The sequence below is a fragment of the Somniosus microcephalus genome, chromosome 4 (assembly GCF_052327205.1).
Source record: "Somniosus microcephalus isolate GS21.2 chromosome 4, FLI_Smic_1.0, whole genome shotgun sequence".
Taxonomy (NCBI): Eukaryota; Metazoa; Chordata; class Chondrichthyes; order Squaliformes; family Somniosidae; genus Somniosus; species Somniosus microcephalus.
In genome coordinates this window covers 4,062,705-4,077,699 of record NC_140990.1, presented here as the reverse complement: position 1 = coordinate 4,077,699, position 14,995 = coordinate 4,062,705, and the positions used below count along the sequence as shown (strand labels likewise).

At 59.3% G+C, this 14,995-nt stretch overlaps 1 protein-coding gene across 1 annotated transcript in view; it reads right to left on the bottom strand.

Annotated features, from left to right (window-relative positions):
- The window catches only part of supt16h (SPT16 homolog, facilitates chromatin remodeling subunit), a 107,057-nt gene that overhangs the window by 73,133 nt on the left and 18,929 nt on the right, over positions 1 to 14,995 (bottom strand). Inside the window, exons 3-5 of the mRNA XM_085984291.1 lie at positions 6,183 to 6,335; positions 3,108 to 3,254; positions 420 to 571 (exon numbers count right to left, since the gene is read on the bottom strand). Of these exons, the coding sequence (XP_085840417.1) occupies positions 420 to 571; positions 3,108 to 3,254; positions 6,183 to 6,335 (452 nt within the window). The remainder of the gene's footprint in view (positions 1 to 419; positions 572 to 3,107; positions 3,255 to 6,182; positions 6,336 to 14,995) is intronic.

Sequence of the window (14,995 nt, the reverse complement as noted above, 5' to 3'; positions counted from 1 at the left end):
GCACGGGTTAGATACAGAGTAAAGCTCCCTCTACACTGTCCCATCAAACACTCCCAGGGCAGGTACAGCACGGGGTTAGATACAGAGTAAAGCTCCCTCTACACTGTCCCATCAAACACTCCCAGGGCAGGTACAGCATGGGTTAGATACAGAGTAAAGCTCCCTCTACACTGTCCCATCAAACACTCCCAGGGCAGGTACAGCACGGGTTAGATACAGAGTAAAGCTCCCTCTACACTGTCCCATCAAACACTCCCAGGGCAGGTACAGCACGGGTTAGATACAGAGTAAAGATCCCTCCACTCTGTCCGATCAAACACTGTTAAAGGACGTCTCCTCGGTCTGGGGCCGGTTCCCTATGGAGAAAGTTTAGAGTCTGACCACCTCTGCCCCCCTCCCCCGCAGGATTCGAGCTGTACCTGACGACGCTGAACTTGAGATTGTAGTTGCCGCCACTCTGGATGATTGGAGGGTAGCACATCTCCACCGTGGAGGGGTCTGCTCCGGCCAAATACTTTTTATCCTCGATCGCCTTCTCCACCGACTCCGCCAGCTTACTGTGGCGCACTTTCTGCCGTGACAGGACCCCAGGGGGAAAAAAAAATGGTTAAAACCAGGAGAGCGGCAGCCATTTTAGAACAGGCGGTCGCATGGGGAAGAGGGACGGCAGCCATTTTAAAACAGGTGGTCGCAGAGAATGAGGGGAGGCAGCCATTTTAAAACAGGTGGTCACGGTGAAGGAGGGGCGGCAGCCATTTTAAAACAGGTGGTCACAGAGAACGAGGGACGTCAGCCATTGTAAAACAGGTGGTCGCAGAGAATGAGGGACGGCAGCCATTTTAAAACAGGAGGTTGCAGGAGCAGTGTCACTGCGACAGCCAAGTGATAGCCAATGAGTCAGAAGCGGGCGGGACTTGGGGCAGGACTTGCATTAAACAGTCTATTTTACAACAAAGTATTTACACAGCAAACGGGGCCTGTTTACACAGCGCACCGCAGCAAACAGTCTACAGAATCTATTTTAAAAAAAGGACAACAAACAGAAACTATAGCAACTCCTCCCAATAATAGCTGGGTAATTGCCCCAGCACAATGCAGCGAGAGGAGATGGTTATACAATACAAATTTCAAGCAGAAACAGGACAGAGAAAGGGAGAGGTGGCGAGGGCCATGGAGGTGATTTGAGCACCAGGATGATCATTTTAAAGCTGAGGCATTGCCGGATCGGGAGCCAATGTAGGTCAGCAAGCACAGGGGGTGATGGGTTACAGGCTGCAGCCTCGCGTTCAAATCCCTCCATGACCCTCGACCCCTCCCGCCCCTCGACCCTCAAGAGATCTCTGCGCTCCTCCAATTCATGCCTCTTGCGCATCCCCCTGATTTTCAGTGACAAGATCAGACAAAGTCAACATGGATTTACAAAAGGTAAATCGTGCTTGACTAATCTACTAGAATTTTTTGAGGATGTAACTGGTAGAATAGATAAGGGAGAACCAGTGGATGTGGTGTATTTGGACTTTCAGAAGGCTTTCGATAAGGTCCCGCATAAGAGATTAGCGTGTAAAGTTAAGGCACATGGGATTGGGGGTAAGGTACTGACTTGGATAGAGAACTGGTTGGCAGACAGGAAGCAAAGAGTTGGAATAAATGGGTCTTTTTCCGAGTGGCAGGCAGTGACTAGTGGGGTACCGCAGGGATCGGTCCGAGGACCCCAGCTATTCACAATATATATTAATGATCTCGACAAGGGAACTAGATGTAATATCTCCAAGTTTGCAGATGACATGATGCTGGGTGGGCGTGTGTGCTGTGAGGAGGATGCCGAGAAACTCCAGTATGATTTGGGCAGGTTGGGTGATTGGGCAGAAGCTTGGCAGATGCAGTATAATGTGGATAAATGCGAGGTTATCCACTTTGGTGCCAAAAACAGGAAGGCAGATTATTATCTGAACGGCAATAGATTGGGAGAAGGGGAAGTGCAACGAGACCTGGGCATCCTTGTGCACCAGTCGCTGAAGGTAAGCATGCAGGTGCAGCAGGCGGTGAAGAAGGCAAATGGTATGTTGGCCTTCGTAGCGAGAGGATTCGAGTACAGGAGCAAGGATGTCTTGCTGCAGTTGTACAGGGCCTTGGTGAGACCACACCTTGAGCATTGTGTGCAGTTTTGGTCGCCTTATCTGAGGAAGGATGTTCTTGCCATGGAAGGAGTGCAGCGAAGATTCACCAGGCTGATACCTGGGATGGCAGGAATGACGTATGAGGAGAGATTGGGTCGATTGGGCTTATACTCGCTGGAGTTTAGAAGAGAGGGGATCTCATTGAAACTTATAAAATTCTGACAGGACTAGACAGACTGGATGCAGGAAGGATGTTCCCGATGGCCGGGGAGTCCAGAACCAGGGGTCACAGTCTAAGGATAAGGGGTAAGCCATTTAGGACCGAGATGAGGAGGAATTTCTTCACCCAGAGTGGTGAACCTGTGGAATTCTCCACCACAGAAGGCAGTAGAGGCCAATTCATTAAATATATTTAAGGAGGAGTTGGATATATTTCTTAAGGCTAAAGGGATCAAGGGATATGGGGAGAAGGCAGGGACAGGGTACTGAATTTGGATGATCAGCCATGATCTCATTGAATGGCGGAGCAGGTTCGAGGGGCCGAATGGCCTACTCCTGCTCCTATCTTCTATGTTCCTATGTTTTCCATCGCTCCACCATTGACGGCCGTGCCTTCAGCTGCCTGGGCCCAAAACTACAGAATTCCCTCCCAAAACCTCTCCGCCTCTCTCCTCACTTTAAGACGCTTCTTCAAACCTACCTTGGTCAACTGTCCTAATATCTCCTTATGTGACTCGGTGTCAAATTTTTCACCTGGTAACGCTCCTGTGAGACGGCTGGTAAAATCCTCCAGCTCACAGGAAGATCCCGTGGGGGACGGTGAAGGAAGGAAGGAGGCGTGGCAAGCTCCTGAAACCAGGTTCCGCCCGGGAGGACGGAAGCTTCCGACTGGCACAGGGCTCCAGGTACGAGTGGATCGACTGCCTCCTTCAACCCACCACCGCACCTCCCTGCCGGGGACCCCTTGGGGGGGCCGCAAATCTCCTTTACCTCATCAGCGTCCACGATCTCCATCACCCGCTCCTTGAAGAACTTGTTGAAGACCTCGGAGGTGATGGTGGCGGCTTTCTTCATGGCGTTGAGCTCCCCGTCTTCCTTCACCGCCAGCGTGTAGGCAATCGTGGCGCTCATATCCACCTGGTACCGGCAAGGGGATAGATACTGAGTAAAGCTCCCTCTACACTGTCCCAAACACTCCCAGGGCAGGTACAGCACAGGTTAGATACAGAGTAAAGCTCCCTCTACACTGTCCCATCAAACACTCCCAGGGCAGGTACAGCACGTGTTAGATACAGAGTAAAGCTCCCTCTACAGTGTCCCATCAAACACTCCCAGGGCAGGTACAGCACGTGTTAGATACAGAGTAAAGCTCCCTCTACACTGTCCCATCAAACACTCCCAGGGCAGGTACAGCATGGGTTAGATACAGAGTAAAGCTCCCTCTACACTGTCCCATCAAACACTCCCAGTGCAGGTACAGCACGGGTTAGATACAGAGTAAAGCTCCCTCTACACTGCCCCATCAAACACTCCCAGGGCAGGTACAGCACGGGGTTAGATACAGAGTAAAGCTCCCTCTACACTGTCCCATCAAACACTCCCAGGGCAGGTACAGCACGGGTTAGATACAGAGTAAAGCTCCCTCTACACTGTCCCATCAAACAATCCCAGGGCAGGTACAGCACGGGTTAGATACAGAGTAAAGCTCTCTCTACACTGTCCCATCAAATACTCCCAGGGCAGGTACAGCACGGGTTAGATACAGAGTAAAGCTCCTTCTACACTGTCCCATCAAACACTCCCAGGTACAGCACGGGTTAGATACAGGGTAAAGCTCCCTCTACACTGTCCCAGGGCAGGTACAGCACGGGTTAGATACACAGTAAAGCTCCCTCTACACTGTCCCATCCAACACTCCCAGGGCAGGTACAGGACGAGTTAGATACAGAGTAAAGCTCCCTCTACACTGTCCCATCAAACACTCCCAGGTACAGCACGGGTTAGATACAGGGTAAAGCTCCCTCTACACTGTCCCAGGGCAGGTACAGCACGGGTTAGATACAGAGTAAAGCTCCCTCTACACTGTCCCAGGACAGGTGCAGCACGGGTTAGATACAGAGTAAAGCTCCCTCTACACTGTCCCATCAAACACTCCCAGGGCAGGTACAGCACGGGTTAGATACACAGTAAAGCTCCCTCTGCACTGTCCCATCAAACACTCCCAGGGCAGGTACAGCACGGGTTAGATACAGAGTGAAGCTCCCTCTACACTGTCCCATCAAACACTCCCAGGGCTGGTACAGCACGGGTTAGATACAGAGTAAAGCTCCCTCTACACTGTCCCATCAAACACTCCCAGGACAGGTACAGCACGGGTTAGATACAGAGTAAAGCTCCCTCTACACTGTCCCATCAAACACTCCCAGGACAGGTACAGCACGGGTTAGATACAGAGTAAAGCTCCCTCTACACTGTCCCATCAAACACTCCCAGGGCAGGTACAGTATGGTGTTAGATACAGAGTAAAGCTCCCTCTACACTGTCCCATCAAACACTCCCAGGGCAGGTACAGCACGGGTTAGATACAGAGTAAAGCTCCCTCTACACTGTCCCATCAAACACTCCCAGGGCAGGTACAGCACGGGGTAGATACAGTGTAAAGCTCCCTCTACACTGTCCCATCAAACACTCCCAGGGCAGGTACAGCACGGGTTAGATACAGAGTAAAGCTCCCTCTGCACTGTCCCATCAAACACTCCCAGGGCCGGTACAGCACGGGTTAGATAGAGTAAAGCTCCCCCTACACTGTCCCATCAAACACTCCCAGGGCAGGTACAGCACGGGTTAGATACAGAGTAAAGATCCCTCTACACTGTCCCATCAAACACTCCCAGGGCCGGTACAGCACGGGTTAGATACAGAGTAAAGCTCCCTCTACACTGTCCCATCAAACACTCCCAGGGCAGGTACAGCACGGGTTAGATACAGAGTAAAGCTCCCTCTACACTGTCCCATCAAACACTCCCAGGGCAGGTACAGCACGGGGTAGATACAGCGTAAAGCTCCCTCTGCACTGTCCCATCAAACACTCCCAGGGCCGGTACAGCACGGGTTAGATACAGAGTAAAGCTCCCTCTACACTGTCCCATCAAACACTCCCAGGGCAGGTACAACACGGGTTAGATACAGAGTAAAGATCCCTCTACACTGTCCCATCAAACACTCCCAGGACAGGTACAGGGGGTTAGATACAGAGTAAAGCTCCCTCTGCACTGTCCCATCAAACACTCCCAGGACAGGTACACGGTGTTAGATACAGAGTAAAGCTCCCTCTACACTGTCCCATCAAACACTCCCAGGGCCGGTACAGCACGGGTTAGATACAGAGTAAAGCTCCCTCTACACTGTCCCATCAAACACTCCCAGGGCCGGTACAGCACGGGTTAGATACAGAGTAAAGCTCCCCCTACACTGTCCCATCAAACACTCCCAGGGCAGGTACAGCACGGGTTAGATACAGAGTAAAGATCCCTCTACACTGTCCCATCAAACACTCCCAGGGCCGGTACAGCACGGGTTAGATACAGAGTAAAGCTCCCTCTACACTGTCCCATCAAACACTCCCAGGGCAGGTACAGCACGGGTTAGATACAGAGTAAAGCTCCCTCTACACTGTCCCATCAAACACTCCCAGGACAGGTACAGGGGGTTAGATACAGAGTAAAGCTCCCTCTACACTGTCCCATCAAACACTCCCAGGACAGGTACACGGTGTTAGATACACAGTAAAGCTCCCTCTACACTGTCCCATCAAACACTCCCAGGGCAGGTACAGCACGGGTTAGATACACAGTAAAGCTCCCTCTACACTGTCCCATCAAACACTCCCAGGGCAGGTACGGCACGGGTTAGATACAGCGTAAAGCTCCCTCTACACTGTCCCATCAAACACTCCCAGGACAGGTACAGGGGGTTAGATACAGAGTAAAGCTCCCTCTACACTGTCCCATCAAACACTCCCAGGACAGGTACACGGTGTTAGATACACAGTAAAGCTCCCTCTACCTTCTCCAGCCCCTCCTTGTTGAGGCAGTCGCTCCAGCTCTTCATGAACTCTCCGGGGAATTTGTCCTTACTGAAGACGCCGATCGTCTTGCCGTTTTTACTGCCCTGGATGGCTTCGATCATCTTGTCAAAGTTCGCTTTGTTGCTCTCGTTCTGGAAGGAGAGGAAGGTCTGATTAACAATCAGCAAGGGGACCCTCCCCGCTGAGAAACCCTTGACCGTCGCTGATCTCTTCTACACCCCGGGGCAATACGGTTCAGGATGGCCATTCGGCCCATCTCAACACATCCACCCAGAACCTGCTTATGTAACTTCACTGCTACAATCATACAGCACGGAAGTAGGCCATTCGGCCCGTCGTGCCTGCACCGGTGCTGTGAAAGAGCTGTCCAATTCGTCCCACTCCCCTGATCTTTCCCCAGAGTGTCAGCCGCGGCTCAGTGGGTAGCACTCTCGCCCTCAGTCAGAAGGTCAAGCACAAAAATCTAGGCTGACACTCCACTGCAGTACTGAGGGAGCGCCGCACCGACGGAGTGGCAGTACTGAGGGAGCGCCGCACCGACGGAGTGGCAGTACTGAGGGAGCGCCACACCGACGGAGTGGCAGTACTGAGGGAGCGCTGCACTGTCGGAGGAGCAGTACTGAGGGAGTGCCGCACTGTCGGAGGGGCAGTACTGAGGGAGCACCGCACTGTCGGAGGGGCAGTACTGAGGGAGCGCCGCACTGTCGGAGGGGCAGTACTGAGGGAGCGCTGCACTGTCGGAGGGTCAGTACTGAGGTAGCACCGCACTGTCAGAGGGACAGTACTGAGGGAGCGCCGCACTGTCGGAGGGGCAGTACTAGTAGGTATGGGAGTTTTTGGTCGTCATTCAAATTTCTGAATTCCGGGCATATTTTTGTGAATTTTGGGTCGAAATTCTCCCTTATGCCCTGATATTTTCTACAACCTGTGAGGAAGTGCATCTCTGTCTCCACCACTCCCTGACTGCAGTGAGAGCATATCCTGTCCTCTCTTGGTAGCCGGGTCTGTCTGTGTCTACCTTTTTCGATCGCCAGGCTATGTTCACTAAGTCTGAACATTGTCAAGGTTTTTCTCATTTTGCTGTCCTTTACCCTGGTCAGGTAATCAGCCTTTCTCTCCCACTCGCCGACTGTCTCTCGCTCCCTCTCCCCCTCAATCACCTCCTCTCTCTCTCTCCCACTCACTCACCTCTCTCTCCCACTCACCGACTGTCTCACTCCTTCTCCCCCACTGCCCACTGTCTCTTGCGCCCTCTCCCCCTCACTCACCACCTCTCTCTCCCCCTCTGCCGACTGTCTCTCTCGCTTCCTCTCCCCCTCACTCACCTTCTCGCTCTCTCCCACTGCCCACAGTCTGTCTCTCGCTGCCTCTCCCCCTCACTCACCTTCTCTCTCTCCCCCTGCAGACTCTGTATCTCGCTCCCTCTCCCCCTCAGTCACCTTCTCTCTCTCCCACTCACCGACTGTCTCTCTCTCCCCACTGCCGACCCTGTCTCTCTCCCCCCCTCACTCACCACCTCTCTCTCCCCCCACTGCCGACCCTGTCTCTCTCCCCCTCACTCACCACCTCTCTCTCCCCCCACTCACCGACTGTCTCTCTCCCCCCCCTCACTCACCACCTCTCTCCCCCCACTGCCGACCCTGTCTCTGTCTCCCCCTCACTCACCACCTCTCTCTCCCCCCACTGCCGACCCTGTCTCTCTCCCCCCCTCACTCACCACCTCTCTCCCCCCACTCACCGACTGTCTCTCTCCCCCTCACTCACCACCTCTCTCCCCCCACTGCCGACCCTGTCTCTCTCCCCCTCACTCACCACCTCTCTCCCCCCACTGCCGACCCTGTCTCTCTCCCCCTCACTCACCACCTCTCTCCCCCCACTGCCGACCCTGTCTCTCTCTCCCCCTCACTCACCACCTCTCTCCCCCCACTGCCGACCCTGTCTCTCTCTCCCCCTCACTCACCTCTCTCTCCCACTCACCGACTGTCTCTCTCTCTCCCCCTCACTCACCACCTCTCTCTCCCCCCACTCACCGACCCTGTCTCTCTCCCCCTCACTCACTCACCTCTCTCTCCCCCCACTGCCGACCCTGTCTCTCTCCCCCCCTCACTCACCACCTCTCTCCCCCCACTGCCGACCCTGTCTCTCTCCCCCTCACTCACCACCTCTCTCCCCCCACTGCCGACCCTGTCTCTCTCCCCCTCACTCACCACCTCTCTCCCCCCACTGCCGACCCTGTCTCTCTCTCCCCCTCACTCACCTCTCTCTCCCACTCACCGACTGTCTCTCTCTCTCCCCCTCACTCACCACCTCTCTCTCCCCCCACTCACCGACCCTGTCTCTCCCCCCCTCACTCACCACCTCTCTCTCCCCACTGCCGACCCTGTCTCTCTCCCCCCCCTCACTCACCACCTCTCTCCCCCCACTGCCGACCCTGTCTCTCTCTCCCCCTCACTCACCACCTCTCTCCCCCCACTGCCGACCCTGTCTCTCTCCCCCTCACTCACCACCTCTCTCCCCCCACTGCCGACCCTGTCTCTCTCTCCCCCTCACTCACCACCTCTCTCCCCCCACTGCCGACCCTGTCTCTCTCCCCCCCCTCACTCACCACCTCTCTCCCCCCACTGCCGACCCTGTCTCTCTCCCCCCCCTCACTCACCACCTCTCTCCCCCCACTGCCGACCCTGTCTCTCTCCCCCCCCCCTCACTCACCACCTCTCTCCCCCCACTGCCGACCCTGTCTCTCTCCCCCCCTCACTCACCACCTCTCTCCCCCCACTGCCGACCCTGTCTCTCTCCCCCTCACTCACCACCTCTCTCTCCCCCCACTGCCGACCCTGTCTCTCTCCCCCTCACTCACCACCTCTCTCCCCCCACTGCCGACCCTGTCTCTCTCCCCCTCACTCACCACCTCTCTCCCCCCACTGCCGATCCTGTCTCTCTCCCCCTCACTCACCACCTCTCTCCCCCCACTGCCGACCCTGTCTCTCTCCCCCTCACTCACCACCTCTCTCCCCCCACTGCCGACCCTGTCTCTCTCCCCCTCACTCACCTCTCTCTCCCCCCACTGCCGACCCTGTCTCTCTCCCCCCCTCACTCACCACCTCTCTCTCCCCCCACTGCCGACCCTGTCTCTCTCTCCCCCTCACTCACCTCTCTCCCCCCCTCACTCACCACCTCTCTCTCCCCACTCTGTCTCTCTCTCCCCCTCACTCACCACCTCTCTCTCCCCCCACTGCCGACCCTGTCTCTCTCTCCCCCTCACTCACCACCTCTCTCCCCCCACTGCCGACCCTGTCTCTCTCTCCCCCTCACTCACCACCTCTCTCTCCCCCCACTGCCGACCCTCTCTCTCCCCCCCTCACTCACCACCTCTCTCCCCCCACTGCCGACCCTGTCTCTCTCTCCCCCTCACTCACCACCTCTCTCCCCCCACTGCCGACCCTGTCTCTCTCTCCCCCTCACTCACCACCTCTCTCTCCCCCCACTGCCGACCCTGTCTCTCTCCCCCCCCTCACTCACCACCTCTCTCTCCCCCCACTGCAGACCCTGTCTCTCTCCCCCTCACTCACCACCTCTCTCTCCCCCCACTGCCGACCCTGTCTCTCTCCCCCCCTCACTCACCACCTCTCTCTCCCCACTGCCGACCCTGTCTCTCTCCCCCCCTCACTCACCACCTCTCTCTCTCCCCACTGCCGACTGTCTCTCTCTCCCCCTCACTCACCACCTCTCTCCCCCCACTGCCGACCCTGTCTCTCTCCCCCCCTCACTCACCACCTCTCTCTCCCCACTGCCGACCCTGTCTCTCTCCCCCCCTCACTCACCACCTCTCTCTCTCCCCACTGCCGACTGTCTCTCTCTCCCCCTCACTCACCACCTCTCTCCCCCCACTGCCGACCCTGTCTCTCTCCCCCCCTCACTCACCACCTCTCTCTCCCCCCACTGCCGACCCTGTCTCTCTCCCCCTCACTCACCACCTCTCCCCCCACTGCCGACCCTGTCTCTCTCCCCCCCCTCACTCACCACCTCTCTCTCCCCCCACTGCTGACCCTGTCTCTCTCCCCCCCTCACTCACCACCTCTCTCCCCCCACTGCCGACCCTGTCTCTCTCCCCCCCCCTCACTCACCACCTCTCTCCCCCCACTGCCGACCCTGTCTCTCTCCCCCTCACTCACCACCTCTCCCCCCACTGCCGACCCTGTCTCTCTCTCCCCCTCACTCACCACCTCTCTCTCTCCCACTGCCGACCCTGTCTCTCTCCCCCCCTCACTCACCACCTCTCTCTCTCCCCACTGCCGACTGTCTCTCTCTCCCCCCTCACTCACCACCTCTCTCCCCCCACTGCCGACTGTCTCTCTCCCCCCCTCACTCACCACCTCTCTCCCCCCACTGCCGACCCTGTCTCTCTCCCCCTCACTCACCACCTCTCTCTCCCCCACTGCCGACCCTGTCTCTCTCCCCCCCTCACTCACCACCTCTCTCTCCCCACTGCCGACCCTGTCTCTCTCCCCCTCACTCACCACCTCTCTCCCCCACTGCCGACTGTCTCTCTCTCCCCCTCACTCACCACCTCTCTCTCCCCCCACTGCCGACCCTGTCTCTCTCCCCCCCTCACTCACCACCTCTCTCTCCCCCCACTGCCGACCCTGTCTCTCTCTCCCCCCCTCACTCACCACCTCTCTCCCCCCACTGCCGACCCTGTCTCTCTCTCCCCCCCTCACTCACCACCTCTCTCCCCCCACTGCCGACCCTGTCTCTCCCCCCCCCCTCACTCACCACCTCTCTCCCCCCACTGCCGACTGTCTCTCTCTCCCCCTCACTCACCACCTCTCTCTCCCCCCTGCCGACCCTGTCTCTCTCTCCCCCTCACTCACCACCTCTCTCTCCCCCCACTGCCGACCCTGTCTCTCTCTCCCCCTCACTCACCACCTCTCTCCCCCCACTGCCGACCCTGTCTCTCTCTCCCCCTCACTCACCACCTCTCTCTCCCCCCACTGCCGACCCTGTCTCTCTCTCCCCCTCACTCACCACCTCTCTCCCCCCACTGCCGACCCTGTCTCTCTCTCCCCCTCACTCACCACCTCTCTCCCCCCCCACTGCCGACCCTGTCTCTCTCTCCCCCTCACTCACCACCTCTCTCCCCCCACTGCCGACCCTGTCTCTCTCCCCCCTCACTCACCACCTCTCTCCCCCCACTGCCGACCCTGTCTCTCTCTCCCCCTCACTCACCACCTCTCTCCCCCCCCACTGCCGACCCTGTCTCTCTACCCCCCCTCACTCACCACCTCTCTCCCCCCACTGCCGACCCTGTCTCTCTCCCCCCCCTCACTCACCACCTCTCTCCCCCCACCTCTCTCCCCCCACTGCCGACCCTGTCTCTCTCCCCCTCACTCACCACCTCTCTCTCCCTCCACTGCCGACCCTGTCTCTCTCCCCCCCTCACTCACCACCTCTCTCTCCCCCCCACTGCCGACCCTGTCTCTCTCCCCCCCTCACTCACCACCTCTCTCTCCCCACTGCCGACCCTGTCTCTCTCCCCCCCTCACTCACCACCTCTCTCCCCCCACTGCCGACTCTGTCTCTCTCCCCCCCTCACTCACCACCTCTCTCCCCCCACTGCCGACCCTGTCTCTCTCCCCCCCCTCACTCACCACCTCTCTCCCCCCACTCACCGACTGTCTCTCTCCCCCCCTCACTCACCACCTCTCTCCCCACTCACCGACCCTGTCTCTCTCCCCCCCTCACTCACCACCTCTCTCTCCCCCCACTGCCGACCCTGTCTCTCTCCCCCTCACTCACCACCTCTCTCCCTCCACTGCCGACCCTGTCTCTCTCCCCCCCTCACTCACCACCTCTCTCTCCCCCCACTGCCGACCCTGTCTCTCTCCCCCTCACTCACCACCTCTCTCTCCCCACTGCCGACCCTGTCTCTCTCCCCCCTCACTCACCACCTCTCTCTCCCCCCACTGCCGACCCTGTCTCTCTCTCCCCCTCACTCACCACCTCTCTCCCCCCACTGCCGACCCTGTCTCCCTCCCCCCCTCACTCACCACCTCTCTCCCCCCACTGCCGACCCTGTCTCTCTCCCCCCCTCACTCACCACCTCTCTCCCCCCACTCACCGACTGTCTCTCTCCCCCCCTCACTCACCACCTCTCTCCCCACTCACCGACCCTGTCTCTCTCCCCCCCTCACTCACCACCTCTCTCTCCCCCCACTGCCGACCCTGTCTCTCTCCCCCTCACTCACCACCTCTCTCTCCCCCCACTGCCGACCCTGTCTCTCTCCCCCTCACTCACCACCTCTCTCTCCCCCCACTGCCGACCCTGTCTCTCTCCCCCTCACTCACCACCTCTCTTCCCCCACTGCCGACCCTGTCTCTCTCTCCCCCTCACTCACCAACTCTCTCTCCCCCCACTGCCGACCCTGTCTCTCTCCCCCTCACTCACCACCTCTCTCTCCCCACTGCCGACCCTGTCTCTCTCTCCCCCTCACTCACCACCTCTCTCTCCCCACTGCCGACCCTGTCTCTCTCCCCCCCTCACTCACCACCTCTCTCTCTCCCCACTGCCGACTGTCTCTCTCTCCCCCTCACTCACCACCTCTCTCCCCCCACTGCCGACCCTGTCTCTCTCCCCCCCTCACTCACCACCTCTCTCTCCCCACTGCCGACCCTGTCTCTCTCCCCCCCTCACTCACCACCTCTCTCTCTCCCCACTGCCGACTGTCTCTCTCTCCCCCTCACTCACCACCTCTCTCCCCCCACTGCCGACCCTGTCTCTCTCCCCCCCTCACTCACCACCTCTCTCTCCCCCCACTGCCGACACTGTCTCTCTCCCCCTCACTCACCACCTCTCCCCCCACTGCCGACCCTGTCTCTCTCCCCCTCACTCACCACCTCTCTCCCCCCCACTGCCGACCCTGTCTCTCTCCCCCTCACTCACCACCTCTCCCCCCCACTGCCGACCCTGTCTCTCTCCCCCCCTCACTCACCACCTCTCTCCCCCCACTGCTGACCCTGTCTCTCTCCCCCCCTCACTCACCACCTCTCTCCCCCCACTGCCGACCCTGTCTCTCTCCCCCCTCACTCACCACCTCTCTCCCCCCCACTGCCGACCCTGTCTCTCTCCCCCCCTCACTCACCACCTCTCTCTCCCCCCACTGCCGACCCTGTCTCTCTCCCCCCCTCACTCACCACCTCTCTCCCCCCACTGCCGACCCTGTCTCTCTCCCCCCTCACTCACCACCTCTCTCCCCCCCACTGCCGACCCTGTCTCTCTTCCCCCCTCACTCACCACCTCTCTCTCCCCCCACTGCCGACCCTGTCTCTCTCCCCCCCTCACTCACCACCTCTCTCTCCCCCCACTGCCGACCCTGTCTCTCTCCCCCCCTCACTCACCACCTCTCTCCCCACTGCCGACCCTGTCTCTCTCTCCCCCTCACTCACCACCTCTCTCCCCCCCCACTGCCGACTGTCTCTCTCCCCCCTCACTCACCACCTCTCTCTCCCCCCACTGCCGACCCTGTCTCTCTCCCCCCCTCACTCACCACCTCTCTCCCCACTGCCGACCCTGTCTCTCTCCCCCTCACTCACCACCTCTCTCCCCCCACTGCCGACCCTGTCTCTCTCCCCCCTCACTCACCACCTCTCTCCCCCCACTGCCGACCCTGTCTCTCTCCCCCCTCACTCACCACCTCTCTCCCCCCACTGCCGACCCTGTCTCTCTCTCCCCCTCACTCACCACCTCTCTCCCCCCCCACTGCCGACTGTCTCTCTCCCCCCTCACTCACCACCTCTCTCTCCCCCCACTGCCGACCCTGTCTCTCTCCCCCCCTCACTCACCACCTCTCTCTCCCCACTGCCGACCCTGTCTCTCTCCCCCCCTCACTCACCACCTCTCTCCCCACTGCCGACCCTGTCTCTCTCCCCCCTCACTCACCACCTCTCTCCCCCCACTGCCGACCCTGTCTCTCTCCCCCCTCACTCACCACCTCTCTCTCCCCACTGCCGACCCTGTCTCTCCCCCTCACTCACCACCTCTCTCTCCCCCCACTGCCGACCCTGTCTCTCTCCCCCCCCTCACTCACCACCTCTCTCTCCCCCCACTGCCGACCCTGTCTCTCTCTCCCCCTCACTCACCACCTCTCTCTCCCCCCACTGCCGACCCTGTCGCTCCCCCCCCTCACTCACCACCTCTCTCCCCCCACTGCCGACCCTGTCTCTCTCCCCCTCACTCACCACCTCTCTCTCCCCCCACTGCCGACCCTGTCTCTCTCCCCCTCACTCACCACCTCTCCCCCCACTGCCGACCCTGTCTCTCTCCCCCCCTCACTCACCACCTCTCTCTCCCCCCACTGCCGACCCTGTCTCTCTCCCCCCTCACTCACCACCTCTCTCCCCACTGCCGACCCTGTCTCTCTCCCCCCCTCACTCACCACCTCTCTCCCCCCACTGCCGACCCTGTCTCTCTCTCCCCCTCACTCACCACCTCTCTCCCCCCACTGCCGACCCTGTCTCTCTCCCCCCCTCACTCACCACCTCTCTCCCCCCACTGCCGACCCTGTCTCTCTCCCCCCCTCACTCACCACCTCTCTCCCCCCACTGCCGACCCTGTCTCTCTCTCCCCCCTCACTCACCACCTCTCTCCCCCCACTGCCGACCCTGTCTCTCTCCCCCCCCTCACTCACCACCTCTCTCCCCCCACTGCCGACCCTGTCCCTCTCCCCCCCTCTCTCACCACCTCTCTCCCCCCACTGCCGACCCTGTCTCTCTCCCCCCCTCACTCACCACCTCT